This window comes from Parambassis ranga, chromosome 22, assembly GCF_900634625.1.
Source record: "Parambassis ranga chromosome 22, fParRan2.1, whole genome shotgun sequence".
Classification (NCBI taxonomy): Eukaryota; Metazoa; Chordata; class Actinopteri; family Ambassidae; genus Parambassis; species Parambassis ranga.
The window spans coordinates 16,484,750-16,507,463 of NC_041042.1; the positions used below are offsets into that span (position 1 = coordinate 16,484,750).

At 43.9% G+C, this 22,714-nt stretch overlaps 4 protein-coding genes across 8 annotated transcripts; 1 reads left to right on the forward strand and 3 right to left on the reverse strand.

The window, feature by feature from the left end:
• Position 1: 1 nt before the first annotated feature.
• ankrd66 (ankyrin repeat domain 66) lies at positions 2–804 on the reverse strand. Its single transcript, XM_028394643.1, has 3 exons — positions 666–804; positions 263–491; positions 2–162 (listed from the first exon to the last, which is right to left on the reverse strand). The coding sequence occupies exons 1-3, from the start codon at positions 802–804 to the stop codon at positions 24–26; spliced, it is 507 nt and encodes a 168-aa protein (XP_028250444.1). The 3' UTR covers positions 2–23.
• A 956-nt stretch (positions 805–1,760) lies between these two features.
• Positions 1,761–7,697, reverse strand: LOC114427828 (tudor domain-containing protein 6-like). The gene is made up of 3 exons (XM_028396033.1): positions 7,567–7,697; positions 2,661–6,657; positions 1,761–1,994 (listed from the first exon to the last, which is right to left on the reverse strand). The coding sequence occupies exons 2-3, from the start codon at positions 6,630–6,632 to the stop codon at positions 1,761–1,763; spliced, it is 4,206 nt and encodes a 1,401-aa protein (XP_028251834.1). The 5' UTR covers positions 6,633–6,657; positions 7,567–7,697.
• Positions 7,698–7,808: 111 nt separating this feature from the next.
• Positions 7,809–15,903, forward strand: smc6 (structural maintenance of chromosomes 6). Of its 5 annotated transcripts, none has more exons than XM_028394612.1 (27): positions 7,809–7,944; positions 8,493–8,637; positions 8,729–8,840; positions 9,551–9,656; positions 9,729–9,865; positions 10,231–10,292; positions 10,374–10,454; positions 10,536–10,637; positions 10,728–10,847; positions 11,241–11,336; positions 11,512–11,658; positions 11,747–11,835; positions 11,905–12,075; positions 12,147–12,337; positions 12,426–12,627; positions 12,695–12,809; positions 12,894–13,054; positions 13,124–13,259; positions 13,404–13,484; positions 13,573–13,743; positions 13,862–13,999; positions 14,090–14,235; positions 14,363–14,488; positions 14,563–14,668; positions 14,842–14,994; positions 15,093–15,190; positions 15,301–15,903. In XM_028394612.1, the coding sequence occupies exons 2-27, from the start codon at positions 8,500–8,502 to the stop codon at positions 15,386–15,388; spliced, it is 3,273 nt and encodes a 1,090-aa protein (XP_028250413.1). In that variant the 5' UTR covers positions 7,809–7,944; positions 8,493–8,499; the 3' UTR covers positions 15,389–15,903. The 5 variants fall into 5 exon arrangements, 4 of the variants coding, with proteins under 4 accessions (XP_028250413.1, XP_028250412.1, XP_028250414.1 ...); XM_028394611.1 differs by having other exon boundaries at positions 7,818–7,959; XM_028394613.1 differs by having other exon boundaries at positions 7,818–7,959; positions 12,147–12,325.
• vsnl1b (visinin-like 1b) lies at positions 15,853–21,359 on the reverse strand. Its single transcript, XM_028394642.1, has 4 exons — positions 21,005–21,359; positions 19,151–19,317; positions 18,806–19,021; positions 15,853–17,992 (listed from the first exon to the last, which is right to left on the reverse strand). Exons 2-4 carry the CDS (start codon positions 19,310–19,312, stop codon positions 17,795–17,797), a joined length of 576 nt encoding a protein of 191 aa, XP_028250443.1. The 5' UTR covers positions 19,313–19,317; positions 21,005–21,359; the 3' UTR covers positions 15,853–17,794.
• Between the last annotated feature and the right edge of the window lie 1,355 nt (positions 21,360–22,714).

Here is a 22,714-nt window from a genome sequence, read left to right on the forward strand (position 1 = left end):
TGTAATATTTACGTGTTTTAGGCCTATGTTTGAGTGTTGCTGTTACGGATAAGGTTTTCTTCATTTTCGTTGCTTTGTGCTGTCCACTCCTCATCTGTGTCATCCAATGAAATCCCCTTTTGGGCTGCTAAGTTGCGGTAGACCTGGCACTCAATCTCTGCCCTGAAAGCACAAGCACAAGAGTTTACTTGTCATGTAAGAAATCAAATTATTGTTGTAATTAAAATAAGAGGAATAAAAAAAAAGGAGCTGTGTGTTGTACTTTTTAAGAAATTGAACGCAGTCTTGGTGTCCATAGATCTCAGCTACTCGCGCTGGTTTCTCTCCACAGCAGTCCTTCTTGTCTATGGGTGCATGGAGGGAGTGCAGCAGCCGCAGCACAGCCAGTCGGCCTGATTCTGCGGCGTAATGGGCGGGAGTCCATCCGTGCTCTGTCCTCAGACATGGCCGGGCTCCATGTTCAATGAGCAGCCTGACAGTTTCTGTATGTCCTGTGGACATACCACAGTATGATCTGATTTGATAATATTTTGATGCTTGCGTTGTATCAGGTGATCTCTTAGATGAGACAATTGAAAGGGAAATAGAATTAAAGCTCGCCATTGTAGTTGGAAAACCAACAGGTGCATCATGGGACAAGAATGCCATTAAGTTCCAGTACCTACCTTTAGCTGCTGCCCAGTGCAGAGGTGTCTTGTAGCTCCAGTCAATGTCCCTGTGATTAGGATCGCATTTCTGCTGCCTCAGAATCTCCTCAACTTGATCATAATCTCCGGCTGCTGCAGCCTGATGCAACTCTGTCATTTTCTTACAGAGCGTTGCCTGGCAACAGGAGATCAACACAAAGCCCAAACCTGGTGCTGGAAACAGAACTGCTGCCACCTGCTGTATGTATGTGTCACATCTAGTGTATGTTTTATTAGCTGAGCACATGTAGCTCAGAGGACAGTTTATCATTCTCATGTTTTGAGTGCATTGTTTTAATGCAAAACTAAAACCTGTATTTTTAATGGAAAGTTTTCAATTTACATTTCTGATCTGTAAACAAATAGGTGTGATGGTTTACTGTAGGAACACATATCCAACAAACAAAACAAAACAAAAATAAACCCCCAATTATGTCTTGACCCGATAGCAGTACAACATTAATCAGAATTTGTTCAAATGTATGCAATCATTAAAAACAAAAAAAATATATATCTTCCCATTTTTGGTGCAAGCACTGCAAGTTTATTATTTACATTATTTATTTAAGAAACAAAAGTCCAGATTGATGTTACAACTTGGTTCCCAATCCACAGGAATTCATTTGTGTCCCAGCTGAAAAGAAACAAGGATTTAGATGACTAGACGCAAATATTAGCCGGATTTGCATGATTTGTTTTAATTGCAAACACATATGTGCACATACAAAAATAATGATTCACATTTAAAGTGTTTATAACATTTTTAGATGTAATTTATGGCTACACAGCCCTGTAGCCATAAATTACATCTAAAAAATGTTATAACCACTTTAAATGTGTTATAGTTTAAATAAATTGGAATCATTTTTCTATGTGCACATAGGTGTTTGCACAAAATACACAAAACTGTTTCAGAACTGATGAAAAAAATATTGTGACTTACCATTCACAGCTTTTGAATGACTTTAATCCCACACGATCACCTATGTGGTTCTTGTTCCATCCTGGTCCACTAGAAATGAGACATCATATAAATGATCATAATACCCTCAAAAGCAGGAAAAAGACTCAAGTCTACATACCCGTGTCCTCTGCTTTCCAGTACTTCTCCATCAGTGTGTTAACAACCACTCCCTCACAGTCGATTTCCACAGAATACTGCGGAAGAGCGATCTCTGGATGGGCTTTCATGCTGCACACTGTCAGTTTGAGTGGTTTATCCACAAGTAGATTGTGGAATTCTTCATAAGCTTCATCCTCCCAGCAGCCCTTAGACTCATCAAATCCTTTCAAACAGCACAAAAAGCCCTGAGGGGCAAACTCTAGCAGACTTTGAGGCAGCGGCCTCACATTTATAATGTCAACCTCAGTCTCATTTCCATAGTCGACAAACACCACGCAGAATGTGTCATCAACTCTGTAACGCACAAGACCTCGATGCCACTGGTTGTCACTGGAAAACCGAGCGAGGCATGGGCTGCCAGGTCTGAGAATTTCAGAAAACATAACATCCTGCTGCGTTTGTCCTGCTTCCTGAGCAAGTTGTATCACTTTGTTTAGATCCTCTGTGTTGATGTACTGACACCAGAAGTAATTAGGTTCCTCAATACAAGAGGCATATGCAATCTCTGCCTTATCCCTAGAAATGATTGGCTCCTTGTACATGGAAGTATTCACATTTTCTGTAGAGATACAAACATTTGTCATGCTGGAATCAGTTCTTTGAGGGCTTTCTGTCAGAATGCACTTTTTGGCGGCTGGTTTCCAGTATTTCTTCATTTCTTCATTTATACTCAGTCCCTCATACTCAATTTCCACAGAATATTGAGGAAAATTGATCTCTGAATGGTCTCCCATGCTGCACAGAGTCAGTTTAAGTTGTTTATCCACCAAAAGATTATACAGTTCATCAGAAGCTTTGTCATCCCACATACCCTTGGATGTATCAAATCCATTCAAACAGCACAAAAAAGCTTGAGGTGCCTTCTCCAGCAGACTCTGAGGCAGAGATCTCAGATCCTTGATGTTAACTTCAGATTCATTTCCATAGTCAACAAACAGAACTTCAGCAGTATTTCCAGCTTTCCGAATTACGAGCGCCCGATACCACTGGCTGTCACTGGAGAACAGAGCGAGGCATGGACTGCCTGGGCCGAGAGTCTCGGGCAACACTGTGTCCTGCTGTTCCTGTCCTGCTTCCTGTGCAAGCTGTGTCACTGCTTCCAGGTCTGCAGTATTGGTACACTGACACCAGAAGTAATGCGGTTCTGCAACAGAAGAAGCATATACCATCTCTGTCGTGTTAACAGTGATTTCTGGATTCTTGTACGTAGAAGTATTATTGTTTTCTTTGGAAACATCAAACTGTGTGATGTTGCCAGTTGTTTGAATAACTTTTGGGATGGTTTCTGATTGAGTCATCTCATTCTTAGAATGCTCTGCTGAAAGGGATTTCCAGTATTTCTGCATCAACTCATTAATGACCAGCTCATCACACTCAGCTCTTACTGTATATTGAGGAACTGCGATCTCTGAGTGGTTTTCCATATTCAAGATGGTCACCTTGAATGGCTTATCAACCAGAAGATTGTAGAAGTCGTCATGAACTTTGTCATCCCAGGAGCCCTTTAACTCTTCAAAGCCACTCAGAGAGCACAAAAAGGCCTGAGGAACAAACGCCACCAGACTCTGAGGCAGTGATCTCACATGTTCAACGTCAACTTCAGACTCGTTTCCATAGTCAACAAACAGAACATTAAGTTTATTGCCAGCTTTCTGGATTACTTGGGCTCTGTACCACTGGTTGTCGCTGACAAAGAGGGCAAGGCATGGACTGCCAGGTTCCAGTGGCTCACCAAAAATGGCATGTTGTTGTGCCTGTCCTGCTTCCTGAGTGAGCTTCAACAGTGTGTTCAGGATGTCAGAGTTGGCATACTGACACCAGAAGTAATGTGGTCCAACAATACTGGAAGCATAAACCTCATGTGTCTGGTTTTGAGAAATATTTGGGGTCTTAAATTGGCAAATGTTCACATTTCCCTTTGGGCAAGATGGAACGGAAAGCTCTATCACTTCTGAGTCACTGTGGCAACTGTGTATGGAAGTCTCTGCCACAGTTACTTTGACACTCAATGTTGGTTTTCTCTCTTCGTCCAAAACCTTTACATGTCCATCCAGAAGTGCAGATACATCGGCTGAGGATTTTGAGCTCATCTGCAGCTCATCCCTCACCATTCTATCACGAACTGCATTTTGTTCTGTCGTTGATGCTTTCACAAGCTTTTGCGTTAAACAGCGTGCTTTGGACACATGAGCCTGTTTGGAGCTACTTGAGAGGGACATTTTGCTTTTGATTTCTGCAATTTTCTCTCTCACTTTCACATTAATGTTAAGAGATTCCTCAAACAGTTCAACAAATAGTTTCCCATCCTCTCGTTTTTCCACCACCAAGATGGTGAAATTGCAGCCAACAGCATTCTCTTCAAACCACTGGTTGACTTCCTGTGGTACATCTGTCGGGATATTGAACAGTCCGAGTGGAACGGCCTGCACAGGAACATGTCTGGCAACACTCGCTTCAGAGGGGACAGGTTGAATGTCTGTCTCACTCACTACAAGTGTGTCCCCATGGTCCACAAAGTGCACTTTGATTTCTGGGGACATTTTGACAACCTGACCTCTATACCACTGGTTATCAGTGTACCTAGCAAAGCAAATGCTGTTATTTCCAAGCAGATTGTCTGGGCGCCGTGGTGTCTGCTCTCTGAGTAGTTGCACAACATTTTTCATCATTTTATCAAACATATCAGAATTCCTCTCCAGTTGGCAGTAGAAGTTATTTACAGACTCTGAAGAGGTAACCCACACCTTTTCTCTCCCACCAATCTTAATATCATATGTAGAATAATTGAATGCATCTGATGGGCCTGGGGGATGTGCACATTTCTGAGCCAGGAGCTTGCATGCACTGTCGGATGCCGTTTCAATATCTACCATGTTAAGCAGCAGACCATCTTCATCAGATGTTACTCCTTTGACAATGCATTTCAACCCAGTGTTTGATGAGGCACCTGAATCCACAAACTTCTGAAACTCTGGCAATGCATGGTTAGTCCGAGTTGGATCCATCAGATTGAACAAGCAACACTGAAAAGCCTGTGCGCTGAGTCGCAAGAAAGCTGGATCAATGGGGCGTACATCTTGCAGAGGAACCTTTCGAGTTTCACCGTAGTCTATAAATCTCACATTAACTACAGGGGAGTGCTGATTTGCCATTATCTTTGCTCTGTACCACGTGCCGTTATCAGGATTGCGGGCCACACAGATGGACTCGACAATTGGCTGAGGATAGGCAAATGAATAGTGGGTTTGCAGCTCTTTCATGAGGCGTTTAAGAGCATCACTGCTGTCAGTTATTTGACACCAGAACTTCTGTAGACTCTCAATGCAAGAAATCTTGACATCAACACTGCTTCCTACAGTAAATGCACTATTATCACAACCACTCTGCACTTCAGGGGGGAAATCCAGACAAGCATTATTGTGTGTTAGAGTTCCAGAAGAGGATGCATCGTCTGTTCTACCACTGAGTACTCTATTTTTGCTGACTGATCCTGTTTGATCTGGAAGACCATCATTCTTAGTGACTGTCTTCTGCACACACCTATCTGTGTCTCCAAGTGTACTGAGAAGGGATGAGGAGATGGGCTCAGTTTGGTCGTTTAAATCTTGCTCAGGGGAGCTTAGAATAATGCCTGCCTTCTCTATGAAACTATCATTAATGCATGTGGCCTTAGCTCCATAGAAAGTGGCACGATAGACACCTTTGTTCTGGTGGTCAAACCATGTAACTACTGTCTTATTCAGGAGCAGAGATTTTAAGTAGTCAGTCTCCTCTGCAGTCCATTTTTTGGCATCTTCTTTTACTCCATTCAGAGAGCAGAGATATGTGAAAACTGGCATTCTCAAAAACTCTCCAAGCAGAGGTCTGATGTCTCCAACAGGGACTGACTCTGTTTTTCCTTCATCCACATGCAGGACTTCCACAACACCATCACTTGTCACGATGTTCTGCTTCAGTAACGAGCGATGCCATCTGCCATTTGTCCCTCTGGCAGCACATGGAGTCCCGCAGCGCTGCGGTTGTGCACCTCCATAATCAGAGCTCTCCTCATAGCGTTGGTGCACTTGCTCCGACAGCAGCTTCACTGCCTTGGAAAAAATTTGGAGCTGGCAAAAAATGTTTAGTGGATTCATTACCTCTGTCACACTGACCATTTCAAAGGCTTCAGTTAACAGTTCTGGGTAAAAGTATTGAGCCTCTGAAGCCTCTCCTTTGGGTGACTTCAGACAATTCTCTACAAGGCATTTAAATTCTTCTGATGGGATCTTCTTTGCAACTCTGTACTTACACATATGCTTAGAAACAATTGGTATGTCCAGAAGAATGATCCTATCTGACATCAGTACATGTTGAACCAGACCTTTAAACTTCTTCCCAGGCAGAGACATCAAAAACGTTGTGGCTTTCTCAGGCCAGTTATTCTCCAATGAGAGGACATTTGCAAGGACACAAGATTCAATTTCCGGAGGGAGGAGGAAACTGTCGCTCTGACCCCATGCTAAAGTTTCACCTGTGGCGATGTGTGACTGTCCCTGGTCGATTAGGAAAACATTGTAAGTTTCACTTTGAATGGACACAATCCGAGCTCGGTGCCAAGCGTCATTGATGTAGACCAGGCAGAGGTCCCCTGGTTGTCCTTCTAATCTGTTAAAATTTCTCTTAGGAATCTGAATTTTCTCCCTCATCTGCTCATAAATATGTTTCCTTTCATCATCCAGGTTAACCCATAGTTCCACAAGACCATTACTGGGGTTTAGATTTACCCTTGTGACGAGAACGGCTACTTCTGATCCAGGTGTCGGAAGCCCAGGAATGGAACACATGGTGATGCTCAGAGCTCAAAAATACCTGCAAAGCAGAAACAAGGATGAATTTCCATGAAAATATTTCTGAACACCATTGACTCCTCATAAAACCTACAAGGCCAAAACTGAGTCGACTCTAGGACTTCTTTTCACCATGGAATTTGTATTAAAATAAAAAAATGGAACCTCAAACTGTCCTTTTGAGTAAATACAGGCAAAAAACAATGTGATTGTAAGTAGTTTTCAATTAGTTTGTTAAAAAGTTAAAAGGAGGGAAACTTTGCTGATCTTAAACTGGTGTGTACACCAGCAGAAGTGATGTTAAGTGTGTCATCTAGTGGATTTAGGTGGGCTTCACGGCTGTGGTGCAGCAGCCATTTTTCTTTTGGGGTGAATTTACACACATGTGCAACATGACAGAGAGCTTTGGGCCACACAGAGGTGCTGCCAGATCCAAAAAAGAAACCGGTAAAACGATTTTAAGTCCTCCAGGCTCAGATGGAATGAGGAAAGGATCCAGTGGGTTCTGTGTTTTCTGCCTTTATGACTAAAAAAGCAGCCTTTTCTTTGTTTTCTCAGAGCATGTAGCAACAATTTAAAAACTATTTCCTTTCTACCGCGTTAACAGCCACGTTTTAAGACAAATGTAGCAACATCAATTAAACATCAGCGTATGTGAGCACAGACAGAAACACTCAGATCATTTATCCCTCAAGCTAGAAACCACACAGACATGCAGATTTATCTAAAGTGAGACGCCCAAGTAGAGTGGTCAAACTGCACCGCGCGCATATTTGCACGCCTCTCAGGTGTGTTTACAGGTGTACACCGGCATTTTACGCACGTAAAAAGTGCCGTCTGTCATATCTCGCTGTCTTTACAGGGCGGCACGTCTCATCCTGTACTTCAGGTTTAATTATCAGGACTGAGGGCTGGAGGTGGGGATACTCACATGGCTTTTAAAGGGCTCTCCATGGATGGAAACAACTGCCGCCACGTCACTCTGCGCAGCGTGTCAATCAAACTACGCTCAATAGTTTTTAAGATTTGGCCAAATTCTCCACGATAGCGTGAACGCTGACTTTTCTCTTCCAAGCGTGTGGCGAGCGCACCTAGGTCGCGCGCACCCACGAGCCACATGGGCATATGTAGACGACGAGCCAATCACGTAGCGCGCTCTGAGTTCCGTGTTTGGATACGCTGACACCCTCCTCCTCCTCCTCCAACAACAACAGCTACACACTGTTCACTTCAGCGTTCGACCAGGAAGTCTTACAACATTTGCACCGTCTCCTTGTGAGAATGGTGTTTTTGAAGGGTGCGCACAAGGGTAAGGCATATCACGGTAGGCCAAGTTGTTTTTTGTGGTCCAAAGACGTCTGAGAGGAGTTGGGAGAGTGTTGTCACCCGTGTCTCTGTTGTGGCTTGGGCGTGGAGTCTGTAAACACTTGGTCACATGCCTTTTTAAAGGCTGCAGACAGTAAATGCTGTCTGTTGGAGGTGTATCGTACGTACTTGTATGCAGAAAAGGTCCTGAAGCAGCCTTATTTTGCCCTAATATATATATATATATATAAATATAGATTCTTCAGAAACAAACGTGTCTGTTCAAACACCTGCTGCTGCAGAGCCTGCTGGAGCAAACTGCTGTTTCCTGACTTCAAGAGAAGAGACGCACACCTCTTTCTTTGTTTGTATTTTTGTTTCTCATGCTTCCTCTTTGGGAAACCGGTTTATTATTACTCTGCAGTCTGTGTTATGTATTGTTTTGTTTACTACTTGAATCTGCATCACTGAGGTTAAAAGCAAGGAGCATGTTTTAGAGCTGGTGCAAGTAATCAATGGTAAAATGATGAGCTAAATTAATTCTGTTCGCAGTTTCAGAATGAGTAAGAGGAAAGCTAAAGCGATCACTGGTGAGACAGCTTCGAAAAGCCGCAGAGTGACTGCTGTTGACAACACACCACATGACCGTACACGCCATCAGGGACCATCTCACAGCAGCTTCCCTCGCGCTGCTACAGTGAGACTCATCTTTATTAACCTTACATCATCATCATCATCAGCATCATCATCATCATCAGCTTGTTACATTGTGTTTTCTGTGTTTGTAGGGAGACATCGGCCTCATTGAAAGCATCGCTCTGAAGAACTTCATGTGCCACCATTCACTCGGTCCCTGCGAGTTTGGGCCAAATGTGAATTTCATCGTTGGAAACAATGGAAGTAAGACGTAGATTTGTTTCCCTTTAAAATGACGATGTTCTGATATTACACAGGATAGTAACTATTGAACATCATGGGCAGAGCATATAAAGTGCAGTGGATTATTGGTAAGTTTGTGACCTGACGTAGAAAGAGAGCCAGGTTTTACTACATGCACATGGAGTTCAGGTTTTTATTGAAGGTTTTGAGCTGTTTTAGATAATTAAACTTAGCAACTCTTCACTATTTCTGAACATGAATGATGTCACCCGCTTGATGCACAGTCATTCTATAACTCGGTCTCATACATGGTGGCACAAGGCGAGGGTGTCCCTTATTACTGCCAACAAATCACCTCTGGGTCCTCAACATGCCAAGAGACAATCTGCAGTTTTTCAGCAGATTCTGAGAGATTTCTTCTTCTGCATGAGGAGTCCCCATCTACCAAGAAATGCAAATATATGTGGGGTGCATGCAGGTGACAGCCTGTTTTCTGAAATGCAAATGGAGTGCTGTGGCTGCCACACATGCCCCGCTGACCTGATTTGACACTACATCTATGAATTTGTTTATTCATTGACAGATGTTCGGATGCACTTCTGCACATGAATGATTTATTGTGATTTGCATGATGTTGTCCTCTAGCTCTGCCTTTGGAGCAGTACATGAACGTAACATGCTTTAACATGCACTGATTTGACCCCTTTGGTGTTTGCTGGATTAACCCTCAGGTGGAAAAAGCGCCATTCTGACCGCTCTGATTGTCGGCCTCGGCGGAAAGGCCACTGTGACGAACAGAGGAGTGTCGCTCAGGGATTTTGTGAAGACCGGCGAAAGGTAAGTGGAGAAGCCACAGCTTTGCTTTGCCAGCTATCCCAGCCTACGAATAAAGTGTGTTCCACTCTGTAGCACTGCAGATATAACCATTAAGCTGAGAAACAGAGGCCCGGATGCTTACAAAAAGGACCTTTACGGCGACTGCATCTCCGTCGAGCATCGCATCACAGGTGATGGAAGTCGGACCTGCAGGCTGAAGAGCAAATCAGGTGACTTCCTGCAGATACAGATAATCTTCATGGCAGAGTGAGTGTCAGAAAATAACCAGACACACTTGAGAATGACAACAGCACACTTCAGTCAGACTGTCACCTCCTAACTCTGTATACATTCTTTAGAAATGTTCCTCTCTAAGCGTGCATACATTTTTGGCACGGCTGGCCTGCGTTGTACCACTTGAATATTTATATGCACAGTTGGACAGATTGTTTTTCATACACTATAAATGTAGTTATTTTATAAATAAAAGACTGCACTTGTCAGATTGCCATTTACTGAGCTCACTAAAGGGTTTTTGTGTCGTTAGAGAGCAGCCTTAACTTCTGCAGCTTTTTCTTCATCTTTGGAATTTTAGGACACTTGGTCTCAAACAAAAAGGAGGAATTAACTGCCATTTTAGACCACTTTAACATCCAGGTATTTATTGTTACCTCTGAGAGATAGGCTAAAGTACCTGTGCTGCTTACCTGCAACATAATCACTCTTTGTGTCTTCCAGCTGGAAAATCCTGTGTCCATTCTCAGCCAAGAGATGAGTAAACAGTTCCTGCATTCAAAAAGTGAATCAGACAAGTATAAGGTACCAAACTGCCTTTAGAGTTACATCCTCTGTACTGAAGGAAGCTCGTAAGATTGTCTGAAGGTTTTTCTGCTTTTGTAGTTCTTCATGAAGGCGACTCTGCTGGACCAGATGAAGAGAGATTACATCCACATTAAACAAACTAAAACCATCACACGGCAGCAGGTTGAGAGACAAGAGGAGGTACATACTCACACACACACACACACACACACAGCTTCACGTTGTCAGTGAGGAATCTGACAACATCTTGCTTCGTGTTTTGGTTTTCAGTGTCTCAAGGACCTGAAGCAGGACTTCCTGCAGAAGAAGGAACGATATGAAAACTTGACGTCCTTCCGCGACCTGAAGAAGGTTTTAGAGAATCTGAAGAAGGCGATGGCATGGTGTTTGGTAAGCATTACAATGTGTATTAGTACAGAGATACATAACACTGTACACATAGACCGAAACAAAGGGGGAGAACCCCTCTATAAAGACATTGCCTGACTCTAGTTAGTTACTTAATCCAAGTACAGAACAAGTAATAATGCTGTCAGCAGCCAGCGGTTAAACCTGCTGACAACAGAGTCGCCCAACTTTTAGCCAAAAGGTGACGATTTGGGGACACTTTGGGGATACTTTGCATCCTCTGCAGAAGACTGAGTGATTATTTGTTAAGAAAAGCAAAAGAACACACACATTAACTGAGACTTCCTCCATTAAGAAGGAAAAAACGAACACTGCTTTTCATTCCTACCAGGCTAATAATTTGGACTAAATTGCTGCACTTTTTATCTCCCTCAGGTCAGCGAGAAGGAGCAGCTTGTACAGCAGCTGCAAGAGGAAATTGAAAAGGAAGACAGTAATTACAAACACCAGGACAACCTTCAGCTCCTTCAGGTGAGTCACAAGCATTCCTCTTGTGTTAAATTATATATACAGAACTATTTATAAATGTCAGAGCACTTCAGGCCCTCGCTGCTGCATAAACTTCATTCATGTGCGAGTTTAGAGGAGACATTCTGTACTGACTGCAGACTTTCAGAATCTTTCCTTTTACTCCTCTTTCACACAGACTAAGATCGTACAAGTAGAGAAGAAGCTTCAGCTGATCAAAAACAAAAGTGACGGTCTAAGAGAAGAACAAGAGTCTCTGTCAGAGGACAATCTCAAGATGAAGGAGCAAGTGAAGATTTGTAGCAAAGCTCACAAAGAACAGGAGGTGCTCACACTGTTTGTTTGCTTTGGATGGAGGAAGTGGCTGTAATTTATACTGTTTTGAAGTGATAGAGCCTTTGTCTACCCCATAGGTGGTTTATTTTCGGGCTCTGAACAAACTCAAACAGACAGAACAAGAGCAAGACATTCTTAAGGAGAAAATTAACAAGGCCAAAACAAGGTAGGAGAATGAAAGTGTGAAAGAGTTCCTTCTTAATGATGTCTTTAGCCTTTGTTTTTTCTCTTTCAGTAAGAATCTGAGCAGCGAAGGGGAAACAGAGCATATGAAACGGCAGAAGACTCTGTGTGATCTGAATAAAAAGCTTGCTCAGCTTCAGAGTACGTGCACACAGCTGAACCAGGAGATCAAGAACAAACATCAGGCGCTCTTCAGAGGAAGGGAAGAGCGGGACAAGCTGAGGTACAACAAATCCAGGTGGCCTCCACACAGAGCTGTGAGGGAGGTGACATTTTAATGTTTAAATTCACCAGGCTGGAAGAAAAGAGCGTCCAGGCATCATACGAGTCCAAACTGAAGAGGAAAAACCAGCTGCTCTCCAGTCGCTCCAACAAACTGAAGCGGTTTGGAGATCACATGCCCGACCTGCTGGGATCGATTGCTGAGGCTCACGCCAAAGGACGCTTCGTCAAGAAACCCATGGGTCCTATAGGTACCCCCAGAGGTTGCAGACATTTGGTGTAAATCGGTGTCCACATACTTTTGCACATACAGTGAATATGACGCAGTTGACAGCCTGTGTTTTGTCTCAGGAGCGTGCATCACTTTGAAGGACCCTTCCTTAGCAATGGCCGTGGAGAGCTGCCTGCGAAGCTTCATGAAGGCTTTCTGCTGCGACAACTACAAAGACGAGGCCGTCCTTCAGCAGCTGATGCGTCACCATTATCCACAGGGCAACAGGCCGCAGATCATCGTCAGCTCGTTCTCTAATAAGATTTACAACACTCATGGACGGTCAGCAGTGTTTCAGACTTTGTGCCACGGTTTTCCAGCCCAATGTTAACGTTTTCTGTTTTCACAGGAAAGCGTTTCATCCAGAATTCCCATCGATGGTGGACATGATCACAGCAACGAGCCCGGTCATCATCAACTGCCTGATCGACATGCGAGGGATAGAATCCGTTCTCATAATCAAAGTTCGTGTCTTACAAAGCCTTGTTTTTTTGTGTTATTATAATAAATGGCTGCGGATGGTTGAATGATTTAATGGTTGAATTCAGGAAAAAGACAAAGCGAGGAAGGTCATGCAGCGCGGTCGGCCGCCTAAATACTGCAGGGAAGCGTTCACTGCTGAGGGAGATCAGGTTTATCCAAACCGCTACTACACCTCCGACTTCAGCATGGCCACATACCTCGGCGGGGATCTGGAGACAGAAATAAGGTAACTGTGGCGTATTTATGTCTGACTGTGTGTCGAGTTTTGGTCTGAAATGGACTCTTCTGATCACAGCATGCTGGAGTCAGAACTGGAAAATCACCAAGCTCAGCTGTCCAGGTTTCAGCTCCAAGTGAACTCTGTCACTGAAGACATCGTGAGCATGGAGGGCAGCCTGAACAGCACCATCATGACCCTGAAGAAGACGCTGGTCAGTGAACTGTCCTCCTCAGGCAGTCTCTCACCCTCTTTTTGCTTTCACCCTGTTTTCCGTGATGTCTTTAGGCTTTTATGCACGATTTGTCTGAATCTTTTACATTGTCAGATTTTTTTGTCTTCATGTATTTTATTGCAGGCCTCTGTGAATCAAACAAAAGCCACAATAACTGAGCTGGAGACTGCTGGTGAGGAGCAAATCGATGATATCAGCTCCCTGGTAAACCTTCAGTTTTCCTTTTTTTTGTATTTCATTTTTCAGCACAGGCACAAATCCCACCATAAATTATGTTCTTAAAACTGTACAGGAGGAAGTTGCCCAAGAGAACCAACAGAAAATTGAGGCAGAAAAACAAACCGTCCAGGAAGCAAAGACAGAGCTCGACAAGCATCGAACAAAGGCAGAGGACGCAGACTCCAAGCACGCATCTGTTAGAGAGCGGATTGATCAGCTTTCAGAGGAAATAGAGTCGTTGAAGGTAAAAATAGTTTCAGTTTCAGAGACTAAAGGACTGTTGACAGCCTTGTTTGCAGGCTGATTTCTGTGGTGTTTGAAAGATGAAAAGGCTTTTTCTTATTTTTTTTCTTGCCTTCAAGGATGAGCAGATGAAACTAGAGGCACAGACTACAAAATTTGAGCGAAGCCTGAAAGTTTTTGAAAATAAACTGAAGGCTCATGAAGACAACATCCAAGCTATGAAAAGCGACCTGACCCTCCGAGAAGAAGAGTTGGAGGTAACTTTTTCTTTTCTTTTATTCATTTTAAACAGATCATTGTATTTTGAAGGTTTTTTTTTTAAATCAAATCATGTGATTTGACGACAGGAATATGTGGCCAAAGCTACACAGATCAGTCCTGAGCGGCAGCAGGTGAACCGCAGCCCGAAGAGCATCGACACAGAAATCACCCGACTGCAGACGAAGATAAAGGTGCATGAGAGCAACCATGGAGAGCGGGAGCAGGTGGTCAGGTCAGACATCTTTGATGCTTGTGTACCACACAGCTTACACATGACATCTGTACATCAGTGGGTAGTTTTCTGTACAATAAAAACTGAAGTTTGAGTGGTGGCACTTTGTTCTCTTTGTCCTCATTAGGGAGTATGCTGAGGCCCTCGCTCTTTACAGAGGTAAAACCAACCAAGTGAGGGACCTGCGGAAGTTCATCGATCGCCTCGATGCTATCATGTCAGACAGACAGAACAGATACAAAACCATGCGTAGGTAAATGACCTCCTAAGATCGGAAGTGTTCCAAAATTTTGTCAGTGGGATGTCACCCTGTTCCTCTTCCTGAAGGTCCCTCTCTGTCAGATGTAAGTTATACTTCAATAACTTCCTGATCAGGATGAACTGCTCCGGCTCAATGATTTTCGACCACAACAATGAGATGCTGTCGATATGGGTAAGTATAAACGTGACCATCTCAAGAACGACACAAACATGAATGCGTCAAATCCACAACCGACTCCAGTTTAAAAGTGCGCAGCGGCTCTCGATCCAAGTCCCTCTCTTATTCCTCACTATAAACTCTTTCAAATAATCACAAGTGATACACACACCTGTTGTGGCACAAAGGTGCAGCCTCCGGGCAGGGAGGAGGATGATGTGAGTGACATGAGGTCATTGTCCGGCGGCGAGCGTTCTTTCTCCACGGTTTGCTTCATGCTGTCTTTGTGGGAGATCACGGAGTCACCCTTCAGATGCCTGGACGAGTTCGACGTCTACATGGTGAGCAGACGAGAGAGATTAGAAACGTGATATTGGCGTAATTTGTATAAAAAAGGAAAAAAAATAAAAGTTTTACTGACTTCAGCTGTTCTCTGCAGGACATGCACAATCGAGGGATCTGTCTGGATCTCCTGCTGGAGCTGTCGGAGCGGCAGCACCTTCGACAGTTCCTGTTCATCACGCCCCTGACCATCAGGTTTGTTTCTGTCATTTCACTTCTCTCTGTCATTTTCTTTTTTACAAATGACATCATTTATAAAATAACACCCTCAGCTGCATTGATAACTGATTTTTTGTGTCTTTAAGCAATCTGCCTACGTCGAGCCTTATCAAAATCCACCAGCTTCAGAACCCAGAAAGAGATCAGAGTCAAAGAGGAGAAGAAGACATTTAATGGATGCTCATGTGCACAGAGACTCTTAACTATTGGACTGTCTGTGTTTGGGGGGTTAAATGTAATTTGTGCGTGAGCGCATGTGTGCGTGTGTGTTTGCAGGAATGAATGATTTTATTACTGCTTTACTTTGACGTTATGAGAAGAATGAGGAGCCAGATTGTGTATGTATGTGAGAGATTACAGGTACGATGCCTGCCATGGAACCATTAACTGCTAACGTCTCAAGCTCTAAATTCAGTGATGGTTGATTAAACTGACCCAGGAGATGGTTTGTCGGGAGTCTTACCCTGTATGACTGTAAAAGTGTTTTAATATCTCTGTGTGTGTTTTAATGAAATGTTCCTGTTCCTTTTAGATTTACCTCAAGAGTCTGCCCACAAGATTTTTAATCTGTGTCAGCTCTCTCTAATCCTGCCTGTCAGTGTTAATACATCTCATTGTTACGCCTCTCTTAGCTGGGCTGTTCTTGGTGTTTTAACCATTGTTACAATAAATGGTTTAATTCACATTCATTCATTTCTCCATCCATGCACGGCAACAACAACACAACCACCGCCATCTTCCTTCCCATGAACACCTGCTCGCTCGTGTCTTTTGAAAAAGCCTGTTGATGGTTTATTCATTTTAATCACTACAGAATCCATTTTTGGGTGCAACACATGCCACATGTATAAAAGAATACAGTCACTTGTAGTATGATGTTTCATATTTGATATAAACATTTAATAGACAAAGAATCCGATGTGGCAACTGGACTGAAATCCATAAATCATAGGACGTTGATTTAAATGTGAGGGTCGGTGTGGTGATGTGATGTGACAGATAGAACAATGAAAAGCTCCCGCAACTTCCACTGCTGCCAGTGGACTACAAGCAGACACTCAGTCCATGCTTGCATAGCCTCAAAAAGAAAAAAGAAAAACGGGGGAAGCAAAACTTCCTCTTTCACAGCAGCTCCAGCGTGCATCAACAACCCGCTGCCGTCTCACACTCATCTGCATCTTAAATGACAGCTGCAAACGGAATCGATCAGAAGATATATATCAATAAAAAGTTTCTCCTTTTACAAAAATGTTGTATACGAAGGAATGCAGTGTGTCTAGTAAACATATATGAGGCTTTTCTCCCTCTTTTTTTTTTTTTGCTGTATTGGAAGTGGAGCCCCTCTCATGAGGTCCCCAGCCTTGAGAGTGAGCTCCCAGCAATAAGGTCAAAAGCCAAGATCATTTCGAAGTGCTCTTCATTTCTGTAAACATACTGATATGTACTGAGTATCTTTTTTTAAAGTCTGAAATCAAATAAGCAGCTTGGAAAGAAAGAAGCCAATTTCAGATCATCGTGGCGAATAATAATGTGTGAGAGTACTGCGCCGGTTATGACGAGCTGTAATTTTGGCTTTTCCTCTTGATTAAGCGGCAGCAGTACAATATAATAATCATGAAGGGAGGAACACATTTCTGCTCATCCAAGAAGTCACGGAAAAATAATGTTTATGGTAAAAAAAGAAACAAAAAAAAAGGTCTTCTTCTGCCGACTGCAACCCGAATATCTTTCAAAAAGAAAAAAACTCGTGTCACACATAAACGTGTATCAGGTGGAGGGAAGCATGCTCCCTCATTACTGGAGGGGTGGGGGGGGGGGGGGTGAACTACTATAATGTAATGAGTCACATTACTGTACATCCCATGCAACAATATTAAATGAATTTAGTATGAGGGTTTCTCTTTTATAACCACCTAAAGATGCAAAAGGTAAGAGATTATATATTTTTTTGTTTTGTTTTTTTTGACACATAATATTTGCATGCAAAGAACCTACTCTTCTTGGTTCCACCGTGTGAAAACATCTGTGACAGACAGGAGCCTCTCTATTCTCCAAGAGCTCAACAAGTCTGGATAGTAGAGACAGTTACAATTATCATAGGAATTATTGTTTCGTTACTATTATGTAAAGCGTACAGTAGTTGCAGCAGTGAACACTCGGGGGGGATCCTAAATACTGCAGGAACATAATTGAATGCAGTGCTCCACTGATACACAAGCTAAGGTTTTCATGAGAATGTGTAGGGTTAACTGTGCACAAATCACATTGGCATGTTCTGAAATAGAAATGTTATGATATCTTATAGCTATATTCAAAATTATTCAGCATTTGACATTCTCATGCATACGACCACAAGAAGCGAGTCCATTGAAAAATAGTCCAAGCATTGTTTTTTGTTGTTTTTGTTTTTCCTGTGGAAATGGCAGAGAACCTAATGAGACATTAAAACGTGTGCTGCTGTCCAGAGAGTGTGTGGATACAGACGGGAGGAGGAGGTGGGTGAGGGGGTGGGAGAGGAGCGAGCAAAGGGGCGGAGGTGTGGTGTGGTGTGGTGTGTGGTGGAGTGGGGAGGGCAGCAGCTCACTTCTGCATGTCACACTGCAACAGGAGCACGATGGACGGGTCGCTCTTCGCCGCCTCTTTGAACTCCTCCAACGAGATCTGGTCGTCGTTGTTTTTATCCATTTTGCTGAAGATCTTGTCCACCCTCTGCTCCGGTGTCAAACCGTCCTCGTTCATCTTCATCATGATCACAGTGCCCACCATTTTGTAGATAGCCTGTGGGTGAGGCACAGTGAGAAATTAGCTGAGGATTGTGGTTTGTTATGTAATACGCTGAAGCCTACGTGTGTTCATTTATCCATAGAGGTGTGGATAAATCATTCCCAGCGAGGGTGCCTGTACGCTCAACTATGCCAAGACATATACACATATTTAAAATATTTGTGTTAGTTTGCCAGCTAAACATCACAAACATCTGGCCAAAAAAACACCATTTCCACACATGGAGAGGTGAATTCCATCTCTGAGCTGGTTCTTACACTTAGCTGAAGCTCTAAACATGGCGTCTGGAATCCAAGTTGGGATTCTTGTACCACAGCGAAAGCCATGCAGGTATCATATGTTGTGCTAAATAACAGATTTAGATCCCTCACTTGGCTCTTTATGAGCTTTATGACAACCTGTGACTGATCAAACTGATCATATGTGTTGTTTTGGGATTCACTGGAAGTTTATGGGAACTTTACGGAGGATGTGATGCTGAAATGATGTGGATAAAAGCAGCCTGAAAAGGATGGTATGGATTAGAAAACCTCTGCTGTAGATTTGGACTGAAACACACACCACATTTATCACCACAGGAATAGTTGCTGCAATGTCACTGATACATGTCAGAGTCACTATACTGATTGTTGTCTAGAAATAGCTTAATGCAATTCAATACGCTGCAGTTTCTGTGGTTATGAAACTCTGTGTGTGTGTGTGTGTGTGTGCTGAAGGCATTGCAGGTGTGCAGGAGACTGATAACAGCACAAAAGCAGAGCCAGTCCCCTGATGAGTGAAGGCTTAATGACTCGATAATCCCCTCACCTCGATTATCTCCAGCATCTCCACTCTGGTGATTTTGCCGTCGCCATCCAGGTCATACATGTTGAAGGCCCAGTTGAGTTTCTGCTCAAAGCTGCCGCGGGACGTGATGGACAGGGCGCAGATGAACTCTCGGAAGTCTATGGTGCCGTCTCCGTTTTTGTCAAAGGTTCTGAAGGCGTGTTGTGCGAACTTTGAAGCATCGCCGTAAGGGAAGAACTGCACATGTAAAAGAGGCGTGTTCAGTCAGGTTTTATGAGGTCTTGGCTTGATTACACTTACAGACAGAACTCTAACAGCAGCAGGAGAGGCGGTGCCCCCCCCCCTAAACCTCTTCCTCACACAAACCTTGACATAGAGCTGCTGGAACTCCTCCAGGTTCAGCCTGCCAGTGGGGCAGTCCTTCAGGAAGCCTTTGTACCACTGCTTCAGCTCGTGTTCGTTAAACTCTGTGCTCCTCACCAGATCCTGCATCACCTCGGGAGTCAGCTTGCTGTTCTGCTTTCCCATGGTTCCTGCAGTGCAAGAACATGTGAATAATGCATTTCTCTATGCTTGAGCGATGGCAGCATGAAAACCTCTTCAAACAGAGTAAATGTGTGTGTGTGTTTTCCTTGGATGGCAGCAAATATTTCCCTGGTGCTCGTGTTCTATTTCCGTCCCCTCAGCCTGTTTGTGCCAGTCTGTGGCCCGGGTAGCACTGACCTGGATCATCACTGTCACAGCAGATCCACTTCATCAAATGTTCGATCGCTGCTATCAAGTTTCCACTGCAAACGCTGTCCTATAACCTGACAATGACAACAAAGCCCGTGCCCGGTTGTATAAAAAAGAGGCGCTGCTGCAGTAAATCCACAGACCTGGGTGAGGGCAGGGGCACACAGCGGGGGCCTCCTGTAATCTGGATCAGTGGGAAATATAGCTTATAACCGAGGGTCTGTGTATGCAGTATAGTGTTTAAACCAGCTGTGGGAAATCCACAGACCGATCGGTGTGGATTAGGCCTTCAGCAGCAAGCATGACAACTTGAGCAACCACACCAGAACAGAAGCCCCACATTCATTAATTATTGACTCATGATGTGGCAAATGACATAATGTGTGCAGGAATGCGTCAATTTCCAATCCATAATTTACCAAATGAGGCAGCAGAATGTCCAAACGCGGCCCATCGTGGTGATGCCCACCACTCCACACTAACACATAACATGTTAAGGTCCAGGTCTCTGCAGCAGCAGCAGCAGCAGCAGCAGCAGGCTGGACCTGCAGCTCCACCACAGACAGCACTGCATTGGCTCAGGCCTTCCACAATAAACAGCAGAAATGTGCGCTGCAGCCAAAAAATCTGCGCGTTTGATGTGCATCCCCTGCGTGTCACGCATGAGCCCGATGTGTAAAATTTCACCAACACATGTCGGGTATTATGTGTAGAACAGGCTTCAGTGAATGACCTTGAGGACAAATATTTTGCAGGAAGATGACAGAACTGTTTCACGGAGCGTGGAGCTGCTGAGGAAGCGGCTCGCCATCACGCAACTGCGGTGTTTTTTTTGTTTTTTTTTTTGTTTTTTTGATAAGACATAGAAATACCTGTCACATATCACTACAGGCCACAGGTACAAAGGACACACACACACACAGAGACCAACAGATGCTGTTTTATTTCACGCTTTGGGCAGTGACATCCGAGTTAATGCTGTTAAAGCTGCCCGCCTCCTGTGAGAGCACAGAGGAGACGCTGCTGCATTCCGATGGAAACGACGCAGTGAGAGCATTTTCAGATCTGATCCCAGCGTCCTGCTTCTATAATCACATCTTTCTGCGCGCAAACATGTCCAAAAAAAACCCCAACCATCTCACATCCAAACAGAGCGCTCCGCTCCGCGGCGCAGAGCCTCCATCACAGGCGTGTAAAAGCCAATTATCTGCAGCCAATAAATACATCTTGGGTGACATTTTGTGAATTCGTCAAAACATCCCTCTCCGTCATATTTGTGTGTGTTTTCTCTGGCAAGAAATAGAAAATATGAAGCTTCATTTTGGAGGGATGCGCAGGTGCCAGTGAGCCAGCCCCTCACCTCATCAATCCCCATTCATTCACACGAAATATGAAGCATAATGCGCGACACGTTATCATAAACCCTTCACTGCTCCTTGCATGTATAATCCCAAATACGTACATGTGCAGCAGACGGCTTCTTACCTTATTACTGCCTATTTTTGGTTGATTCTCTGCCGGAATAAATCTGCTCTGCTTCTGCAAAGTACAGAACCCCCCCTGCCGATGGAAACGTTTGCCCAAAAGGGATTATTCTCAACACTGCTCGCCTCCTTTTTTGTTTAAAAAAAATCACACTCACACAGTCTCTCTCAAACACTCACACACAGCCGCTAATGAATTTTTTGGGGGGGATTTTCCCGACGTTATTCCAGATGAAGCGCAGCAGGGACCGATCCCACGCCAGTCTCTGGTTATGCGGAGCTACAGGAGCGCGGCGTCACCCGTGTGCATCACAGCCTGAGCACAAGTTCACCGCTGCTCTGCTGCTCGGTTTGGGTTCAGCTGGATCCTGTCACGTTATAACCGGATCCTTCATCGTGATGAGGATTTCATCATCAGGAAATAAACATGTTGGGACTGGGTAAACAATGCGCAGTCTGTTCAATCATGGATGGAGCTGCAATAAACCCAAGGGTAACATAACATTACACACAGCCTCCAGAAGAATAAATCAGTTTAATTAGGGGCCCCTTATGACATCAACCAAAACCCACATGACATAGCAGGTTGTTAAATTAATAAATAGAAGACCCGCACTGAGCTCTCAGCCAAAAATCTCCCAAAAAGAACAAACATTGACCATAAACATCAATCTGCCACTCATGGTAGTCCACATATGTTTAATAGCCTATGGGCCTCCTGGACTTTGGATCAGTACCACCCACAGAGGAGCTCTGTGCTTTACTATAGGTGGTGGTAGGCCTGTAATGCAGCATAAAAATGGCTGAAACATCGCCCACAGGTTTCTGTGTCATGTGAAGGCTGAAGTACTTGTCAATTGAAATTGGTTTCCTTCTGGTGCCACCCTCAGGTGGTCATTTTAGGAACTGCGGTTTTTGTACAACTGTGTTAGCTCTCTGAGATACGGCTGTGTAGGTGTTCACCCACCTTCACCTCCATCATCTTGCAGATTTCTTGTAATTTAGTTAGCCGGCGCTAAAGACGGTACTTGTGTTGGTAAAGCTAAGTTATCCTAGCATTTGGCCTCTCTCTGGTTCTGTTGGGTTTGTTTCCATGCCTGTCCTTGGTTTCCCATTGTATTTGTGGTTGGTTTTGTATTTTCCTGGGTTTTGGTTGTGTTTCCTGTTTTATTTTGAAAGCGGTGTTTCCTTGTGACTTCCTCCTATTTGCTTGCCCCGCCCTGATGTGTCTCACACTTTGGATTTCCTGTCTTTTCCAGTGTCCTCAGTGTAACTAGGTTTGTCCACGTGGTCTGATCTTTTACTAGTTCATCATTTGGTTGCGTTACTTTTGCTGCCTTGGTTAGTTGTTTTGTATTTTCTCAGTCTTTTTGGCTTTATGTTACACAAAGCTGTCCTGTAGTTTGACCTTTCTGGCCTTGAGTTCTGGTCCTTTAGAACTTAACAGCGCCAAAAGTAAGCCCGATACTCCGCTCTGCTTAAGAACTCTTAACATATGATACCATCATCTAAAACATTTGAGAAGTGAGTCTGTTTCTGATTTATGGGGACCTCTCAGGGGCCCCACGAGGAACACTTCAGTTTGAGCAGCACAGATATAGGTCACCTTTGTCAAATCATGTGTGTTGAAGAACAGATGAGGCCCCAAGCCAAAATAATTCTCAGATGTGTGGACCCAAATCCAAATCTGGATCCATCTTTCAAAATATAT

What these genes read in the sequence shown, in the direction of transcription:
- ankrd66 (XM_028394643.1), bottom strand. Translation starts at nt 804, where the DNA reads ATGACAGAGTTGCATCAGGCTGCAGCAGCCGGAGATTATGATCAAGTT. An exon ending in GCACTGGGCAGCAGCTAAAG is followed by an intron (nt 492 to 665) that starts GTAGGTACTGGA and finishes GTATGTCCACAG; the next exon opens with GACATACAGAAACTGTCAGG. An exon ending in TGCGTTCAATTTCTTAAAAA is followed by an intron (nt 163 to 262) that starts GTACAACACACA and finishes TTGTGCTTTCAG; the next exon opens with GGCAGAGATTGAGTGCCAGG.
- LOC114427828 (XM_028396033.1), bottom strand. Translation starts at nt 6,632, where the DNA reads ATGTGTTCCATTCCTGGGCTTCCGACACCTGGATCAGAAGTAGCCGTT. An exon ending in TGCTGGAGAAGGCACCTCAA is followed by an intron (nt 1,995 to 2,660) that starts GCTTTTTTGTGC and finishes TTTGCCCCTCAG; the next exon opens with GGCTTTTTGTGCTGTTTGAA.
- smc6 (XM_028394612.1), top strand. Translation starts at nt 8,500, where the DNA reads ATGAGTAAGAGGAAAGCTAAAGCGATCACTGGTGAGACAGCTTCGAAA. An exon ending in GTGAATCAGACAAGTATAAG is followed by an intron (nt 10,455 to 10,535) that starts GTACCAAACTGC and finishes CTGCTTTTGTAG; the next exon opens with TTCTTCATGAAGGCGACTCT. An exon ending in AGGCGATGGCATGGTGTTTG is followed by an intron (nt 10,848 to 11,240) that starts GTAAGCATTACA and finishes TATCTCCCTCAG; the next exon opens with GTCAGCGAGAAGGAGCAGCT.
- vsnl1b (XM_028394642.1), bottom strand. Translation starts at nt 19,312, where the DNA reads ATGGGAAAGCAGAACAGCAAGCTGACTCCCGAGGTGATGCAGGATCTG. An exon ending in TCCAGCAGCTCTATGTCAAG is followed by an intron (nt 19,022 to 19,150) that starts GTTTGTGTGAGG and finishes TTACATGTGCAG; the next exon opens with TTCTTCCCTTACGGCGATGC. An exon ending in AGATGCTGGAGATAATCGAG is followed by an intron (nt 17,993 to 18,805) that starts GTGAGGGGATTA and finishes CCTCACCCACAG; the next exon opens with GCTATCTACAAAATGGTGGG.